Here is a 19,340-nt window from a genome sequence, read left to right as displayed (position 1 = left end):
CACATGGCATTATAAATTCCTCAAAATATTCTCTTTTCAGTATGATCTTTAATGTAATTGGTTTGTTCTCTTCATGCATTTGATTGTCATTTCTCAAAAAATTTTTTTCTTTCTTCTGCAGGAACTTGAAACTGGTATTGTTGACCTTCTTATACCCTCTCCCAATGCCACCGCAGAAGTAGGTTACAATAGGGACAGGTATGGCAGTCAGCAAGTGTTCATTATATGTCTAAAATAATAATAATAGCTCACATTTATTGAGTGCTTACTATGTACCAGGTACTGTTGTAAGTGCTTTACACGTATTATCCCCTTCAGTCCTCATTGTAACCCTAAGGAGTAAATATTGTTGTTATCCTCTTGTCAAAGATGAGGAAACAGGCCAGGCACAGTGGCTTACGCCTATAATCCCAGCACTTTGGGAGGCCGAGGTGGTTGGATCACCTGATGTCAGGAGTTTAAGACCAGCCTGGCCAACATGGTGAAACCCCATCTCTACTAAAAATGCAAAAATTAGCCGGGCATGGTGGCACATGCCTGTAATCCCAGCTACTTGGGAGGCTGAGGCAGGAGAATCACTTGATTTGAACCCAGGAGGTGGAGGCTGCAGTGAGCCGAGATCACGCCACTGCACTCCAGCCTGGGCAACACAGCGAGACCACGTCTCCAAAAAAAAAAAAGGAAACAGGCACTTCCATCAAGACTTGGTATTTATTGAGTTATTGAGACCAAATCAATGATAATATAGAGGGGAGAGGAAGCTCAGACTTGATCATGAAACCTGATTTATGTTTCTGAAGGCCCACATGGCCTCCCCATAATGAATTTTCTGCACCAAAATTTATTTAAAAGTGTTATTATGCTAGCAAATCACAAAATTTAGTATTTGCAATTGCATATTATCTTTATATTTGCAAAATTTTGAATTTTGGATCCTGTTTCATGGACTTGTAAATTAAAAACAGAATGATTATGCAGCTCCTCACCAGCAACAGAACAAAGCTGGACGGAGAATGACTTTGATGAGTTGAGAGAAGAAGGCTTCAGACGATCAAACTACTCTGAGCTAAAGGAGGAAGTTCGAACCCATGGCAAAGAAGTTAAAAACCTTGAAAAAAAATTAGATGAATGCCTAAGTAGAATAACCAATGCAGAGAAGTCCTTAAAGGACCTGAAGGAGCTGAAAACCACGGCACGAGAACTACGTGACGAATGCACAACCCTCAGTAGCCGATTCGATCAACTGGAAGAAAGGGTATCAGTGATGGAAGATCAAATGAAATGAAGCGAGAAGAGAAGTTTAGAGAAAAAAAGAATAAAGAGAAACAAACAAAGCCTCCAAGAAATATGGGACTATGTGAAAAGACCAAATCTACGTCTGATTGGCGTACCTGAAAGTGACGGGGAGAATGGAACCAAGTTGGAAAACACTCTGCACGATATTATCCAGGAGAACTTCCCCAGTCTAGCAAGGCAGGCCAATATTCAAATTCAGGAAATACAGAGAATGCCACAAAGATACTCCTCGAGAAGAGCAACTCCAAGACACATAATTGTCAGATTCACCAAAGTTGAAATGAAGGAAAAAATGTTAAGGGCAGCCAGAGAGAAAGGTTGGGTTACCCACAAAGGGAAGCCCATCAGACTAACTGCTGATCTCTCAGCAGAAACTCTACAAGCCAGAAGAGAGTGGGGGCCAATATTCAACATTCTTAAAGAAAAGAATTTTCAACCCAGAATTTCATATCCAGCCAAACTAAGCTTCATAACTGAAGAAGAAATGAAACACTTTACAGACAAGCAAATGCTGAGAGATTTTGTCACCACCAGGCCTGCCCTAAAAGAGCTCCTGAAGGAAGCACTAAACATGGAAAGGAACAACCAGTACCAGCCACTGCAAAAACATGCCAAATTGTAAAGACCATCAAGGCTAGGAAGAAACTGCATCAACTAACGAGCAAAATAACCAGCTAATATCATAATGACAGGATCAAATTCACGCATAACAATACTAACCGTAAATGTAAATGGGCTAAATGCTGCAATTGAAAGGCACAGACTGGCAAATTGGATAAAGAATCAAGACCCATCAGTGTGCTGTATTCAGGAAACCCATCTCACGTGCAGAGACACATGTAGGCTCAAAATAAAGGGATGGAGGAAGATCTACCAAGCAAATGGAAAACAAAAAAAGGCAGGGGTTGCAATCCTAGTCTCGGATAAAACAGACTTTAAACCAACAAAGATCAAAAGAGACAAAGAAGGCCATTACATAATGGTAAAGGGATCAATTCAACAGTAAGAACTAACTGTCCTAAATATATATGCACCCAATACAGGAGCACCCAGATTCAAAAAGCAAGTCCTTAGTGACCTACAAAGAGACTTAGACTCCCACACAATGATAATGGGAGACTTTTAACACCCCACTGTCAACATTAGACAGATCAACGAGACAGAAAGTTAACAAGGATATCCAGGAATTGAACTCAGCTCTGTACCAAGCAGACCTAATAGTAGACATCTACAGAACTCTCCACCCCAAATCAACAGAATATACATTCCTTTCAGCACCACACCACACCTATTCCAAAACTGACCACATAGTTGGAAGTAAAGCACTCCTCAGCAAATGTAAAAGAACAGAAATTATAACAAACTGTCTCTCAGACCACAGTGCAATCAAACTAGAACTCAGGATTAAGAAACTCACTCAAAACCACTCAGGTACATGGAAACTGAACAACTTGCTCCTGAATGACTACTGGGTACATAACGAAATGAAGGCAGAAATAAAGATGTTCTTTGAAACCAATGAGAACAAAGACACAACATACCAGAATCTCTGGGACACATTCCAAGCAGTGTGTAGAGGGAAATTTATAGCACTAAATGCCCCCAAGAGAAAGCAGGAAAGATCTAAAATTGACACCCTAACATCACAATTAAAAGAACTAGAGAAGCAAAAGCAAACACATTCAAAAGCTAGCAGAAGGCAAGAAATAACTAAGATCAGAGCAGAACTGAAGGATATAGAGACCCAAAAAACCCTTCAAAAAATCAATGAATCCAGGAGCTGGTTTTTTGAAAAGATCAACAAAATTGATAGACCGCTAGCAAGACTAATAAAGAAGAAAAGAGAGAAGAATCAAATAGACGCAATAAAAAATGGTAAAGGGGATATCACCACCAATCCCACAGAAATACAAACTACCATCAGAGAATATTATAAACACCTCTATGCAAATAAACTAGAAAATCTAGAAGAAATGGATAAATTCCTTGACACATACACTCTCCCAAGACTAAACCAGGAAGAAGTTGAGTCACTGAATAGAGCAATAACAGGCTCTGAAATTGAGGCAATAATTAATAGCTTACCAACCAAAAAAAGTCCAGGACCAGATGGATTCACAGCCGAATGCTACCAGAGGTACAAGGAGGAGCTGGTACCATTCCTTCTGAAACTATTCCAATCAATAGAAAAAGAGGGAATCCTCCCTAACTCATTTTAGGAGGCCAGCATCATCCTGATACCAAAGCCTGGCAGAGACACAACAGAAAAAGAGAATTTTAGACCAATATCCTTGATGAACATTGATGCAAAAATCCTCAATAAAATACTGGCAAACCGAATCCAGCAACACATCAAAAAGCTCATCCACCATGATCAAGTGGGCTTCATCCCTGGGATGCAAGGCTGGTTCAACATACAAAAATCAATAAACGTAATCCAGCATATAAACAGAACCAAAGACAAAGACCACATGATTATCTCAATAGATGCAGAAAAGGCCTTTGACAAAATTCAACAACCTTCATGCTAAAAACTCTCAATAAATTAGGTATTGATGGGATGTATCTCAAAATAATAAGAGCTATTTATGACAGACCCACAGCCAATGTCATACTGAATGGACAAAAACTGGAAGCATTCCTTTTGAAAACTGGCATAAGACAGGGATGCCCTCTCTCACCACTCCGATTCAACATAGTGTTGGAAGTTCTGGCCAGGGCAATCAGGCAGGAGAAGGAAATAAAGGGCATTCAATTAGGAAAAGAGGAAGTCAAATTGTCCCTGTTTGCAGATGACATGACTCTATATCTAGAAAACCCCATCATCTCAGCCCAAAATCTCCTTAAGCTGATAGGCAACTTCAGCAAAGTCTCAGGATACAAAATCAATGTGCAAAAATCACAAGCATTCTTATACACCAATAGCAGACAAACAGAGAGCCAAATCATGAGTGAACTCCCATTCACAGTTGCTTCAAAGAGAATAAAATACCTAGGAATCCAACTTACAAGGGATGCGAAGGACCTCTTCAAGGAGAACTACAAACCACTGCTCAATGAAATAAAAGAGGATAGAAATAAATGGAAGAACATTCCATGCTCATGGGTAGGAAGAATCAATATCGTGAAAATGGCCATACTGCCCAAGGTAATTTATAGATTCAATGCCATCCCCATCAAGCTAACAATGACTTTCTTCACAGAATTGGAAAAAACTACTTTAAAGTTCATATGGAACCAAAAAAGAGCCCGCATCGCCAAGTCAATCCTAAGCCAAAAGAACAAAGCTGGAGGCATCACGCTACCTGACTTCAAACTATACTACAAGGCTACAGTAACCAAAACAGCATGGTACTGGTACCAAAACAGAGATATAGACCAATGGAACAGAACAGAGCCCTCAGAAATAATGCTGCATATCTACAACTATCTGATCTTTGACAAACCTGACAAAAACAAATGGGGAAAGGATTCCCTATTTAATAAATGGTGCTGGGGAAACTGGCTAGCCATATGTAGAAAGCTGAAACTGGATCCCTTCCTTACACCTTATACAAAAATTAATTCAAGATGGATTAAAGACTTAAATGTTAGACCTAAAACCATAAAAACCCCAGAAGAAAGCCTAGGCAATACCATTCAGGATATAGGCAAGGGCAAGGACTTCATGTCTAAAACACCAAAAGCAATGGCGACAAAAGCCAAAATTGACAAATGGGATCTAATTAAACTAAAGAGCTTCTGCACAGCAAAAGAAACTACCATCAGAGTGAACAGGCAGCCTACAGAATGGGAGAAAATTTTTGCAATCTACTCATCTGACAAAGGGCTGATATCCAGAATCTACTATGAACTCAAACAAATTTACAAGAAAAAAACAACCCCATCAAAAAGTGGGTGAAGGATATGAACAGACACTTCTCAAAAGAAGACATTTATGCAGCCAAAAGACATGAAAAAATGCTCATCATCACTGGCCATCAGAGAAATGCAAATCAAAACCACAATGAGACACCATCTCACAACCAGTTAGAATGGCAATCATTAAAAAGTCAGGAAACAACAGGTGCTGGAGAGGATGTGGAGACATAGGAACACTTTTACACTGTTGGTGGGACTGTAAACTAGTTCAACCATTGTGGAAGTCAGTGTGGCGATTCCTCAGGGATCTAGAACTAGAAATACCATTTGACCCAGCCATCCCATTACTGGGTATATACCCAAAGGATTATAAATCATACTGCTATAAGGACGCATGCACACGTATGTTTATTGCAGCACTATTCACAATAGCAAAGACTTGGAACCAACCCAAATGTCCAACAGTGATAGACTGGATTAAGAAAATGTGGCACATATACACCATGGAATACTATGCAGCCATAAAAAATGATGAGTTCATGTCCTTTGTAGGGACATGAATGAGGCTGGAAACCATCATTCTCAGCAAACTATCACAAGGACAAAAAACCAAACACCACATGTTCTCACTCATAGGTGGTAATTGAACAATGAGAACACATGGACACAGGAAGGGGAACATCACACTTTGGGGCCTGTTGTGGGGTGAGGGGAGGGGGGAGGGATAGCATTAGGAGATATACCTAATGTCAAATGAAGAGTTAATGGGTGCAGCACACCAGCATGGCACATGTATACATATGTAACAAACCTGCACGTTGTGCACATGTACCCTAAAACTTAAAATATAATAATAATAATAAAACAATAACAATGATTTTAGAAAACAAGGCATTCTGGAGCACGTAGCTTAAGATCCTTACATAGTTCTTCTAAAAATAGTTCAGAATATAGTCCATGTGCTGTGTGAAACAATAACTACGGTCCACATGTGGCTTTTGAGAACTCAACATGTGATTAGGGAAGCCAAAGAACTGAATTTTTAGTTTTATTTAATTACTTTAGCCTTATGTGGCTAATGGATGCCATATTGAACAGTACAGGTATAGACTAACGCTATAGCTGTTGTTGCTAACTTATTTCTAACAGAAATAAGGAAAATACTGTTTGAAATATTCCCTTTAATTTTGCAGGTTCCTTTTTAACCCTTCTGCCTGCCTCGATGAACACTTAATGCAGTTTAAGTTTTTAGGAATTTTAATGGGGGTTGCCATTCGCACAAAGAAGCCTCTGGACCTCCACTTGGCCCCTCTGGTGTGGAAGCAGCTGTGCTGTGTCCCACTCACCCTAGAGGACCTGGAGGAGGTGGATCTGCTCTACGTGCAGACTCTCAACAGCATTCTTCACATTGAAGACAGTGGGATTACCGAGGAGAGTTTCCATGAGGTAAATCCTGGCCAGTCTGTGTTTCTACTGGTGTTGACGTCCTATATGCACAGACTAGAATTTTTCTGTGTAAAATTGAGATATAGTCTTCCACTTGCTGTCTGGCTGAACCATGCCATATCTATGCCATTGCTGCCCTTAGCAGCTCAACCCCAGCAGTTTAAACAGCTTCTAATAGATAGAGCGGGCTCCTGCACTTAGCTGCTCCCTTCCCCCTTAATTTTTTTCTGCCTGTTAGAGTGAAGAACCAAGGTGGAAGGGGAGGCCTGGGGTCACGAGAGTTCAACAGGCTTGGTTTGTGAACAGAGAGATTTGGTCCCATTTTTAACTACAGCTGGTTGAGTCATCACATTCCTGCTGATCAAATAGCCTGATCAGTCCTACCTGTTTGGTGTTCCTTGTTTTTATCCTTAAAAACTGTGAGTTTGTTATTGCTGTGCCATATTTGTATGTAAAATACTTTTTGCTGTCATTTCTACCATGTAATAAAAATTCTTTTTTCTTCTGTTCCTAGATGATTCCTCTTGATTCTTTTGTTGGCCAGAGTGCTGATGGCAAAATGGTTCCTATAATCCCTGGTGGAAATAGTATCCCACTCACATTTTCCAACAGGAAGGAATATGTGGAGAGGGCCATTGAATATCGACTTCATGAGATGGACAGACAGGTGAGATAAACATCTTGGGAGGTACACATGAATGCTTGGGTTTCTCTTGGGGTATGCCAAAATCTGCTAATATGTATTTACTGTGTTAATTCCTCTGTATGTATGTATGAATTTATTTATTTTAATTTACTTATTTATTTTTGAGACAGCATCTCACTCTGTCGCCTAGGCTGGAGTGCAGTGGTGCAATCTCAGCTCACTGCAGCCTCTGCCTCCTGGGTTCAAGTGATTCTCTGGCCTCAGCCTCCCCAGTAGCAGGGACTACAGGCATGTGTCACCTGCCTAGCTAATCTTCTTATTTTTTGGTAGAGACAGGGTTTTGCCATGTTAGCCAGGCCGGTCTTGAACTCCTGGCCTCAAGTGATCCACCTGCCTCAGCTTCCCAAAGTGTTGGAATTACAGGCATGAGCCACCGCACTTGGTGATTCCTTTGTATTTATATTCCAAACCCTATTCAGAGACTTCCTCAGGCCTTTTTCTCCTTACCCAGTGCCTTAAATCGGTTCTGAATTGGTCTTTGGTTGGGTTGAGACCGTTTTCATCTGGCATTCAGACCTTGCCTTCTTACTCCTCCTTAGTCCTGTTTGTCCTCATGTCTTACTGCTTCCCAGCTCAGCGTCCCCACTCTAGTTGGGTTAGTCAGGGCCCACATAAATGAACCTTCAAATGCTGGTCTTATGACCTCACATGCATTTCCCTTTCCCTGTCTTGCTGCTGTTCTTTAAGCCTCAGCTAAGTGGGCATCTCCTGCACACACAAGCTTACCTCCAGGTCACCAACCTGTGGAGATCTTTTTCCTTACTTTGAAGTTCCTCAAGATATATCTTATGTTATGGTCTAAGAATTAGGCCCCAGAATTTAGGTCTTGTTTCCTCAACTTGCAAGAAATTGAATGAAGAATGCATTTTCTATTTCATTTGAGTTATCCTTGTTCTGTGCTGACAGGTAAGTAAGCATTTAATAAATAATGGGAGTGTGAATGAGTGACCACAGAAATAAATATGGTGTCCAAAATATGGTTCTTTTGATAATACAATCATTAATAGCATTTCAGTAATACTTTATTTGCAGAATATGTTGGGGTCTTCTCAAGAGCTGGACTCAGGCTGTGAAGCTATAGAAGTTTAGTGATTTGAAGTATACATACTCCATACCCCTCACTCCCGGCTCCTTCTTAGACTTTGGGCCAAGTCCAATCAGAAAAATGATATCTTTAGCCTAGTGAAGTTGGGTCTTGTCAGTGATGCTGTTTACACAGCCAGGGATTAGTGTTTGTCTCCAGTTCATGAATATTTTTAATTCTCAGAGAATAAATAACTGACTAGAAATGTATTGATAACCTCCTGCACGCCAGCCATGGTGCCAGGAACTCTTGCGTGCCATTTTTCCCATAGTTACTCTGTGAGGTAAGGATTGCCAGCTCCGTTTCACAGAAGAAAGCACTGAGTGCCCACAGCAGAGCCAAGACCCCAAACCAGGCTCCAAGATGGTGTCCAGGCTCTTCTGATGACCCTTATTCTGAGGGTTGGATGGACACTCCCTTTCCACAGCTGTGCTCTGCTCTGCCCTGGCTTTGTTCTGTTCTCAGTAACAAGCCCTTCTTCCTCTTTCTTTATATATGAATTGGTCTTTGGTTCCTCTTCATCTCTTAGAACTGAGTGTTTATCCCATAGCTGTCCTCAGTTGTCCCCCTGCCATCTCCAAGCAGCCAGCCCCATACCTCAGCCTAATTTTTTTTCCAGACAGCTTTTGTTTTGTGTTCCACCAAGCATAACAGCTTGTTTGTTCGTTTTTGTTTTCGTTTGGCAGACTTTGGTGGGGTATTGACCTTTACTATCAGTAGAGACTGCCTTTACTGCCAATCTCTGATACTTATGGGACAACCTTAGTGCCAGTTTTTTATTATTTTATTTTTTAAGAGAAGGTCTTGCTCTGTCACCCAGGCTGGAGTGCAGTGGCACAATGATAGCTCACTGCAGCCTTGAACTCTTGGGCTCAAGGGATCTCCTGCCTTAGCCTCCCAAGTAGCTGGGATGACAGGGCAAGCCATTGTACTTGGCCCAGTTTTTTTTTTTTTATATATATATAATAAATTTTGTTATGTGTATTTAAGGTGTACAACATGATAATATAGGATATGCATATAGATAGTAAAAGTTATTATAGTGAAGCAAATTAACATATCCATCACCTCACATAGTTACTCACTTCCTTAAGGTATGGTCCCTATTCAGATTCTTAGACTTTTTAAATGGTGGTAGATGGTTTTGAGTTGGCCAAAAGCAAAGAAGTGTTTATGAAACAAACCTCGAACAGTGGTGAGTCTGTGTGTAGGGTATGCACTACTGTATAATCTTGGAGGAGACATTTTTCTAAACAAGCTGTCAAGGCAGCCCCTGGTTGCACCCCACTTGGCACTCCCCAACTTGCCTGTGCCCAGCACTATGATGCTAAGAGAACAGAGCAGGGTAGAATTACCCAGTCACACAGAATTTCATGTAGTTACTGATACACAGTTCTCATCAGAGCCACATGAGAGCAGCAATATCTGCTTTTTTCAGACGGAAAAATTAAGAGAGTTAATAATTGGTGGAGCTGGGAGTTAGAACCCAAGTCTCTTCACTAAATTCGTTGCCTCTTCTATTGCCTTCCTAAAGAAGGACTTCCCATTTTTTACTTTCTTCTTTGTACTTTTCAGGTTTTTTTTACGATGAGCACGAATAATTTTTACAAAAAGGATATAATTATTTTCAAAAGACAGATATAAATTTAAAAAACAGTAGACAGCTAGATGAGTCCCCCCAAAGCTTCTTACCTTTATGAGATGAGGTGTCCACACATGCATAGTTTGACAGCACATGGCACATATGATTAGGAATGTGAGTGAGTGGGGCTGGCATCAGGGAAGGCCCCAGTGGGCTGAGATTTTGTGGTAGAGGGAAGGCAGGCTCCTAAATTGGACTTGAACTGGAACCAGGAGTGTAAGAATCCCACAGCAGGGAGACGCTCTAACAAGGGTTGAGAGGCAGGGAGGGTGGGCCTTTTTGACTGACTCTCATGCCTGGCAGTCTGAGAAACAAGTAGAGGGTCTGGGGAGCGGATGAGCAGGCAGCAGGAGGCGCCTAGCCCCACAGGGCCCATGGCGGGTGCCAGGTTCATGCACACTCATTGAATGAGCAACCTCTCCTGGGAGCAGGTGGCTGCAGTCCGAGAAGGGATGTCCTGGATTGTTCCTGTGCCGCTGCTGTCCCTCCTCACAGCAAAACAGCTGGAGCAGATGGTGTGTGGGATGCCCGAGATCTCTGTGGAAGTCTTGAAGAAAGTGGTGCGGTACCGTGAGGTGGATGAGCAGCATCAGCTGGTGCAGTGGTTCTGGCACACGCTGGAAGAGTTCTCCAATGAGGAGCGGGTGCTTTTCATGAGGTTTGTGTCAGGAAGATCTCGACTACCAGCCAACACTGCTGACATTTCTCAGAGATTTCAAATCATGAAGGTTGATAGGGTAAGTAAGCTATTCTTTTTTCCTTTGTAATGTCTGCCTTATTGCTTCATTGTTGTTATTGAGACAGGGTCTCACTCTGTGGCCCAGGCTGGAGTGCAGTGGTGTGATTTTAGCTTACTGCAACCTCCGCTTCCTAGCTTCAAGCAGTTCTCTTGCCTCAGCCTCCCCCGTAGCTGGGACTACAGGTGTGTGCCACGCGTGGCTAATTTTTTTGTATATTTTGGTAGAGACGGGGTTTCACCATGTTGGCCAGGCTGGTCTTGAACTACTGACCTCAGGTGATGTGCTCACCTCGGCCTCCCAAAGTGCTGGGATTACAGGCGTGAGCCACCACGCCTGGCCCTCTGCCCGTTGTTGCTTTTATGTTGGGGAAACCAAACTATGACCCTCAAGTAGGCCTGCCGATTCATGCTTAATACTTAGAATTTCCAGATTAATGAAAAAAATCAAGCAGTAAAATTTGTTTAGAAATATCATTTAGCTTCAGTGGGAAGAGTCCTAAGTGGATGAAGAGAGCATACTACAACCAACAACCTTCCCTAAATCTTCCAGCATCTTCCTGAGTTAAAGCTGAACTTAGCAGAGGGATCATCATACTGCCTCTTCCTGTGCTGAGGCATGGCCTTGTTTGTTTTCATGAAGATATTAACCATTAACTGGTGGGTGTGCCCCAGAAGGAACCCAAAGATGCGGGGAGCAGCGATAACCTCTGTGCCCGCTTGTGTGGTGTGCATTGTGGAGCAGGCAGGGCTGCATCTCTGCCATCTGATGAAAGACCCCAGCTGCAGAGCCCCAGCCCAGCTGTGATTTTGACAGATGGCTTAGAAATAAGAGGGCTTAGAGTCTGAAAAGCACACTGCTGCCAGAGTCATCTTTCTTAAGCACCCGTCTGACCATGTTACTCTCCTCCTTTTAGACCTTTCAGAGACCCCCTATGTTGACTCCGAAATAAATGCCAATGACCTTAGCTGCCTTAAACACTTCTACAGTCTGGCCTCTGCCCCACTTTCTGATGTCACATCTTGATACTTCTCATGTTCTGGTCATAATGGGCTGCTTGCCTTTCTCCCCAGTAGACCAGGCTGTTTTTAAAATTCTGTGCTTTTATGTAACCTGTTCCCTCTGCTTTAGTAAGTCCTTCTTCACACCCCTTTCCTTCTATCTCTGGCAAGCACTTACTCATCCTATAAGCCCAATGCCAGTCATCTCCTCCAGGAACCCCTCCTAGATGCCTTCCAGGAGTGCCTCTACCATTGCTGAAGGCAGACCTAGCCAGACTCCTTCTCTCCACCTCCTGAACACTGGGTACAGCCCTCAAACCCAGAACTTACTGCATTCAGTTAGGAGTGCCTCTCCTCCCTCTGTCTCCATCCCCACTCTTCACAAGCCCCCTCTCCCACATGAGCTGGGCAGTTCTCTGAGCAGGGCCCATGATGTTTGTTCAGAAAACAGTAAGGGAAGTGGGGCCTCTTCACACACAGGCCCTTCCTGCCAGTTTAAGTGTCTGGCTTTCTGGTATAGCCAAAGCTATTCCTCCCCGTGCTGCCTCCGGAGGCTGCAGGCTGCTGCTCTGCTCCTGGACTAGGCTTTCTGGAGAAGCCACGTGCAGGAAGGATTATAAAAGAGCCTTTCCATAAATTTTCTGCATGACTTGCCAAGAACTATAAGTTGTAAATCTGTTATGTTGCTTCAGAGAGAAGTAGGGAGGAGGAAATGGCTCATTTCTATTCAGCTCTGGAAACAACCCTTGCCTTATATCTGTCCTGGGCTACTCCTGCCATTCTAGGAGTTAATCCCCCACTAATCTCCGGTCTCAGGGTTGTCAGCCTCAGTAACTGACTACCGTGGTCGGTTCCTCTGTGGCTTTTAGATCATTTCTACAGTACTCACATTTAGGTCATCAGAGCCATCTAGTGGCACCTCCCTTCCTTGCTGCTTCCAGTTTTTCTGCGTTGAGCTCTGTGTCATCACTGGCTCTGGTGCATTTGGGCTGCTGGGCCATCCACCTCCCATAGCAGGACATGTGGCTCACCTGGGTGTGGGCTCTGGGGAGGAGGGCTGATTTCAAGAGGATGTTGAGTGAGAGAAGACAGGTTCTTTTTTTTTTTTTTTTTTTAAGCAAACGTTTTAAAAATTTATAAAAACTGTATAATGCCATTACTGTTATTACAAATTGTTTAGAAAATAGTTGTTTGCAAGGAGGGATAGGGAACATATATAATCCTGTCTCTGCAGTAGTAGCTATTTTTACCTTTGTGAAATTCCTCATAGTCTTTGCCTCAATTGTACAAATTTTTACATGATGTATCTAGAATTTTTTCTGCCTTTAACCTCCTAATGTATCCTGAACACCTTTCTGTTTTGCTGCCAGTCATCATAATTATAATTTTAAATGATGCATCACCATCAGTTAAATGGATGGATTGGAGTTTAATTGACTGCCCCTTCCTTATGTGAGCTGTGCGAGGCAGCCATGGCACCTGCAAAGGAGGCAGAAAGCACATGAGGACAGGGAGAGGAGAGGGGGCAAAGAGGCTCCCATAGCCGGCTGCACCTCACAGTTGTTCTTTACATTCTACCTGCTCTGTGGGGGCATCCCTGCAGCTGGTTTCCAGTCTGCACCCTCTTGGTGGATGGGTATGAAGGACAGGTGCCCTCTTACTACACTCTAACCCTGTGCCAGGCACTGTGCGTAGTGTATTCTCTCAAGCAATCCTGCCAGTCAGAGCTTCTCCTCACTTTATACACACAGTCACTGGAGGAGGTGAGGACAGGAAGGAACTTCTTCACCCAGAGCCTTGAGGGCCACAGGGCAGTAGGGCCTCAGCTCATTCTATCTGGCCCAGTCTCTGTGTCCACTTGACTTAACCACGTGGCCATGTTAATTCCATCTTGAAGGCAGGGAGAGGTCATGGGCAGCCCCACTCCCCCTTAATGGCACTCTGATGTCCCCAGTCATGGCTCTGGGTCTCTCTCCACAGCCTTACGACAGTCTGCCTACCTCACAGACCTGCTTCTTCCAGCTGAGGCTGCCCCCGTACTCTAGCCAGCTGGTCATGGCCGAGCGCCTGCGCTATGCCATCAACAACTGCCGCTCAATCGACATGGACAACTACATGCTCTCGAGAAACGTGGACAACGCCGAGGGCTCCGACACTGACTACTGACCGTGCGGGTGCTCTCACCCTCCCTTCTGTCCCTCAATAATGCTCACTTCTGATTTGATGTTGATATACTTTTATGGTAACTACATAGATGTTTTAGGAACATAAATCAACATTATAAACAATGGCCACATTTAGTTACTCTAAATGTAACAAAGAAATTAGATGTTTTTATTTTTCTGTGATTGTACAAAAGCAACAAAAACGAAGTGCTCTCAGTCAGGTTTTTCCCTCCATATTTTTGGTCACTTTTGATAAGTTTGCATGAAACCATTTTGGTGCATTTTTAGTTGGGAATGGTACATTTTTGTAAACCCACCCAGTGAACATGAAATTGTACATTGTGTATAATTGTTCATTAGAAAGGACAGTTTTACATGAATATTCATATATTTATTTTGTTTTAATTTGAATTGCCTGTTCAGGGTTCCTTATGCAGAGAAATAAAGCAGATTCAGGAATTGGAGCATGGCTGTTGGTATTGCTTCCTGCGGAGCTTCTGACTGGGGGTTACCATCGAGGCAGACATTAGCCCAGAACAGAATGAGCTTCCAGGCTGGTCTTGCTCTGATGACTTTTTGACCCATTCAGAAACATTCCTTTACGTTGAGGGTGGGCTTCACTTGGAAATAATGTATCAGGGAACCATGTGGTTCTAGGAGACCCCTCTGGGTTGGAAGCCCCTATTTTCCATTGTTCTTCTGTCATCCTGGGTCTCTCTGACTTTGTTCCCTCAGCTGCTCCGCCCCTCTCAGCACCACCTGTCCTTCTCTGGACAGCCCCAGCTACCTAATGTGGAGGGCGACTCTAGAGGACCACAGTAATGCCGTCTGGCCCTTCCTATGAAGAACCTACAAAGATAAAATGAGCACGTGATGGAATTAAAGAACAGGGCAGTTTACAACATGTCTCAGTGGGGAGGGCAGCCAAGTGGAAGGTGTTACAGAAAGGCCAGCTACTGCTAGCAGGCACTTAGCATGTATCAATGAGTGAATGAGTGAGTGAATGTGTGAATTAGCATGAGAACTGATGAGTGGCTTTCATATCCTTGAATGATAGAATTGTGCAGAGGTGTAGGGAAGGGGTTACATTCTTGGTGCTCAAACTCAGCCAGCCCCTGCGGGCCCTCAGTGCCGTGTGTGTGTTCAGCAGCATCAGGGTGAGCCTGTGTTTCTCGGGGAAAGGGCCATCTTGAGAGCAGCTGGGAGGGCTCTGGCTTCTTGGAGTGTGTGCAGGAAGAGGGGAACGCCTGTGGACAGCTTGTCTCCCTCACCTACAGCAAGTTCATGCTACAGGCTGCTTCCCCTGTACTTCACGGACAGGGTCTTTGCCGACAGCCTGCTCAAATGAGGTGCCAGACAGCCAGCCCTCTGCAGGCAGTTATTTTCCACAAGGAAGATAGGTGTATGTTTTCAAAGAGAAATTAAAAGAAAAATAAGGTGTTGCCAGCTAAGATAATGTGGTAAATGGATCTTTCTTAGTGAGAATACCTAATAATATTTCGAATTATGACATCTTTGTTTTATTGAAAAAAGGCTTCAACTAGAATTGGGTCTCAGGGAGAGACTACAGCTTTGGGGGGAACCCCAGGAGTTCTGGGTAAAGATGAGGCTTTAATACCGATCTAAGAGCGCAGTCAGTAGCATCGTTGAAGGGCTCTGGGCTTGAAGCCCTCCTGCTTGGGGTGGGAAGGCCCTGCCTGGGCCTCTGGACCAGGAGAGAATTTAAGAAAAGAAAGGCTCACGCCTGTAATCCCAGCACTTTGGGAGGCCAAGGTGGGTGGATCACAAGGTCAGGAGATCGAGACCATCCTGGCTAACACGGTGAAACCCCGTCTCTACTAAAAATAAAAAAAATTAGCTGGGCATGGTGGCGGGCGCCTGTAGTCCCAGCTACTCGGGAGACTGAGGCAGGAGAATGGCATGAACCCGGGAGGCGGAGCTTGCAGTGAACCGAGATCATGCCACTGCACTCCAGCCTGGGCGACAGAGCGAGAAAAAAGAAAAAAAAAAAGCATCTGTGCTGCCAAGATCCTGGACGAATCCAGGAGAGGCCTCTTAGGGTCTTCTGAGCCGCTTCCTGCGCCCCTCTTGCTGAGCTGGGCTGAGGACATGCAGAGCAAAGGATACCTCTGCAGTCTCTAAATTCAAAATAATGCCTCACCCTGTGCTGCTGCCACAGTTGGCTCTGGACTCGGGGGCAGGAGCACCCCCAGAAGGCTGGCACTCATGGTTGCAGGTCCTTGGCTCAGGGCTAACAGACAGCAGCTCAGGTTTGACCCTGTGAGGGGAATCTGCACAGTGCCATGGTTTTATAACACACACTGTTTCGTTGCCAGCAACCTGTTATTTCCTCATTGTCTTGACTATTTTTTCATTTTTGCAGAGACAAGGTCTCACTATGTTGCCCAGGCTAGTCTGGAACTCCTGGCCTCAAGCAGTCCTTCCACCTTAATCTCCCAAAGTGCTGGGATTACACACGTGAGCCACTGCGCCCGGCCTCTCTTGACTTTTTGAAAACTCTGGAAAAGGGGGAAGCACAAGTCCCTGATCTGAGGAGCTGAATGGGCCTGGTGCAGGTGCTTCCCTTGGTTTACTTTCAGCTCTTAGAGAGGCTTAGGCAGTTGTTTGCTGGCCTCATTCACTTAACAGATATTGCAGTTTTTATGACCCTTAAGCGGTCTCAAGTAAACGTTGACCATCAGTTTTTAAAATTTAAGATTTCTCCAGACATCCTTCAAAGTATGGCTTTGTTCTGGGCCTCCTAGCTTTGTGGCCTTTGCCCAGGACTTCTGGCTGGATGAAGCCCACATCTTGTGAGCTCGGTTTTTAGCCAAAAGCAGATCTTGGATATTGAATCCTAGAGCTGGAGGGAAAGTCTCTAAGGGGTCAGATGATCTCTGCCTTTATAAACCAAGAATCCAAGGTCAGGAGAGGGAAAGCTGGATCATAGGTGTGCCCTGGCTAGAACTGGGAGCCTCTGCTTCCTGTCAGCGTGCCATGGTAGAGCCGGGGGGCTCAGTCAGTTCCCCTCCAAACACTCATCCTGTGCAGAAACAGGCCAGTGTGTCCCTGTAAGACAAGGCTCAGAGCACCACCTCCTGCCAGCAGCCTGCTGCCTCCTGGGGGGGATCTGGAACCCTGACCTAAGAGCCTGTGGCCCTGGTCTCTCTGCCGGCACTGGGGCTCCTGTGCAGACCAGTGCAATGTGGTGACAGGTCAGCCTCCAGCCAGGGAGCAGCGTCCTGCCCCAGTGGTGAGGTTCTGTTCTCTCCCACCACCTTTACCTGCAAGTGACCATTTGCTGCCTTGGCCAAACCTTAGAAAGAGTTAGCATTCCAGGAGTTGAGGGATGTCTGTGATCTAATGGAGGCTGTGAGGGCATAGATAATCCCAAACCATATCTGGGTGGCTCGGGAATACAATCAGGCTCCCATCAGCCCTGGCTCACCCATTCCCTGGATATGCCTTGGGCTTCTTGACCTTTGCCTTTGCTGTGCCATGCCTGCCAATGGGAATATTCTCCTTAACGGTTGGAACCTGTGGCCCAGCTCAAAAGCTCTGTCTGCCACAAAGGGTGCCTGGCTTACCCACAGATAGACCTGGCTTGCTTCTTCCCAGTGCCTGGGATTTGTGTGTTGTGCCAGGCGCTCAGCTTTTCTAGCCCCCTAAGGATATGAGGATACCTCCCCCTATCCCCCAATCCCAAGAGGGTATTGGTCCCATTTTGCAAATAAACTGAGGCTCAGAGAGGTCATATCTTGTCAAAAGCTATGGATGGCAAGGCTTGGAGATCACTCAAGAACACCCCCTCAACCTCAGCTGCATGCCTTCTAACTAGGGCTGAGTCCCTCCAGGTAGGGCCTGGCCCAGCCCATGGCCAATACCCAGTAAATGCTTGTGAGATGAATTAGTTGGTGGATTAATTAAGCCTGGAGAGCTCTTTGTTATATGCTAACCTGAGTTTGAAAGGATTTTTGTTTTTTACTTTTTTTTTTTTTTTTTTTGAGATGGAGTCTTGCTCAGCTGCCCAGGCTGTGCAGTGAGTGCAGTGGCCCGATGCTCAGCTCACTGCAACCACTGTCTCCCGGGTTCAAGCGATTCTCCTATCTCAGCCTCCCAAGTAGCTGGGATTACAGGCACCCGCCATCATGCCCGGCTAATTTTTGTATTTTAGAAGAGACAGTTTTTCACCATGTTGATCAGGCTGGTCTTGAACTCCTGACCTCAGGTGATCCGCCCGCCTTGGCCTCCCAAAGTGCTAGGATTACAGGCGTGAGCCACCACACCCGGCTGTTTTTTACCTTTTAATTTAGTGGGGAAGGGGCACAGAGATTCCATGCCCTCCCTGGACACACCACCCTCCAGGAACCTCCATGCATGTAGCTATCTGGAAGCTCCAAAAGTGGTTTTGTAGATTAAGTGAGGTATTGCGCTCTGTTAAGTGTTTTGCTCATGCCTGGTGGTGGTGAACAGTGTCTGTTAGAAGGCAGAGTGGAGAGCCATGTGTCTTCATCAGTGCCCACCTTCTGGGGGCACCTAAAATGACCCTTCACTTCAGAACCCAAAGCTCCTCTGGCTAAGGTGGGGGCCAATTAGGGACCCTAGAAACAGCACTGGACACAGCTGCCAGCACTGCTTGAGTTCTGTGATCACTATGTCTTGGGATGCAGGGGAGCTACTAGGCATTGGAGGGTTAACTGGGAACTTAACCCTCACTACAAAAGAGCTTCCATGGGAAAGGGGGGGTCGTCGGGGAATGCAGGTTACCCCATTCTAGCTCAACCTATAGTGACCTCTGCTTTACATAATCACAATCCTTACAAGAACCCCAAAAGCAAGGTTCCCTTGTTATCCTTAGTACTCAGATAAGAAAACTGAGGTTTGGAGAGGGCCAATCTGTCCTTGGTCACAGGGCTAGAATGTGAGGGAAATGGGATGGAAACCCAGATCCATTAGATCCTGAAGCCAGGATCCTGTTGTTCTCCAGGCTAAGCCACCAATTTAGGACAAATAGAACATGCTGGAAATTGGGGCTTATTGGAGAAGATGAAAACAAAGGCCTGGGGTTTAAGTAGCTCTGTTGTAGACAAACATTCAACCCCCTGGAAGCCTGTGCTTTCTTTCAACAGTGTTCAGAGTAATGGGAGAAAAATTAGTTCCCAACAAGGCCTCTCCAGAGTGCAAAGCAATGGTGGGCAAACTGGGAAATCACCAAAAAGCAGCCTGCGTCTCACAGGCTAGTAGCAGGGTCCTGCCACTCCACTGCAGCTGGTGGTGTGACAGAGCTGGCTCTCCCGACACAGGGATTAGAAGGAATTATGCTGGGCCAGGGCTTACTGTGGCTACCCTGTTTCTGGAGTAAGCACTGCCCCAGCCCGGAGTCCTTTGGCAGTCCCCAGAAG

General features: G+C 44.9%; 1 protein-coding gene across 20 annotated transcripts in view; it reads left to right on the top strand.

Moving 5' to 3' along the window:
• HERC1 (HECT and RLD domain containing E3 ubiquitin protein ligase family member 1) overlaps positions 1-19,340 on the top strand; it is a 247,610-nt gene that overhangs the window by 213,508 nt on the left and 14,762 nt on the right. For 18 of the 20 annotated variants that reach the window (XM_054532755.2, XM_063716684.1, XM_063716679.1 and 15 more), the window contains 5 exons: positions 122-198; positions 6,351-6,603; positions 7,118-7,270; positions 10,467-10,772; positions 13,754-14,402. In XM_054532755.2, the coding sequence (XP_054388730.1) occupies positions 122-198; positions 6,351-6,603; positions 7,118-7,270; positions 10,467-10,772; positions 13,754-13,939 (975 nt within the window). In that variant the 3' untranslated portion in view covers positions 13,940-14,402. Of the gene's footprint in view, positions 1-121; positions 199-6,350; positions 6,604-7,117; positions 7,271-10,466; positions 10,773-13,753; positions 14,403-19,340 lie in introns of those variants that run through there. The other 2 variants (XR_010137477.1, XR_008514122.2) reach the window with 1 other exon arrangement.

This window comes from Pongo abelii, chromosome 16 (assembly GCF_028885655.2).
Source record: "Pongo abelii isolate AG06213 chromosome 16, NHGRI_mPonAbe1-v2.0_pri, whole genome shotgun sequence".
Classification (NCBI taxonomy): Eukaryota; Metazoa; Chordata; class Mammalia; order Primates; family Hominidae; genus Pongo; species Pongo abelii.
The sequence above is the reverse complement of the archived record's forward strand: the minus strand, read 5'-3'. Positions and strand labels throughout refer to the sequence as shown.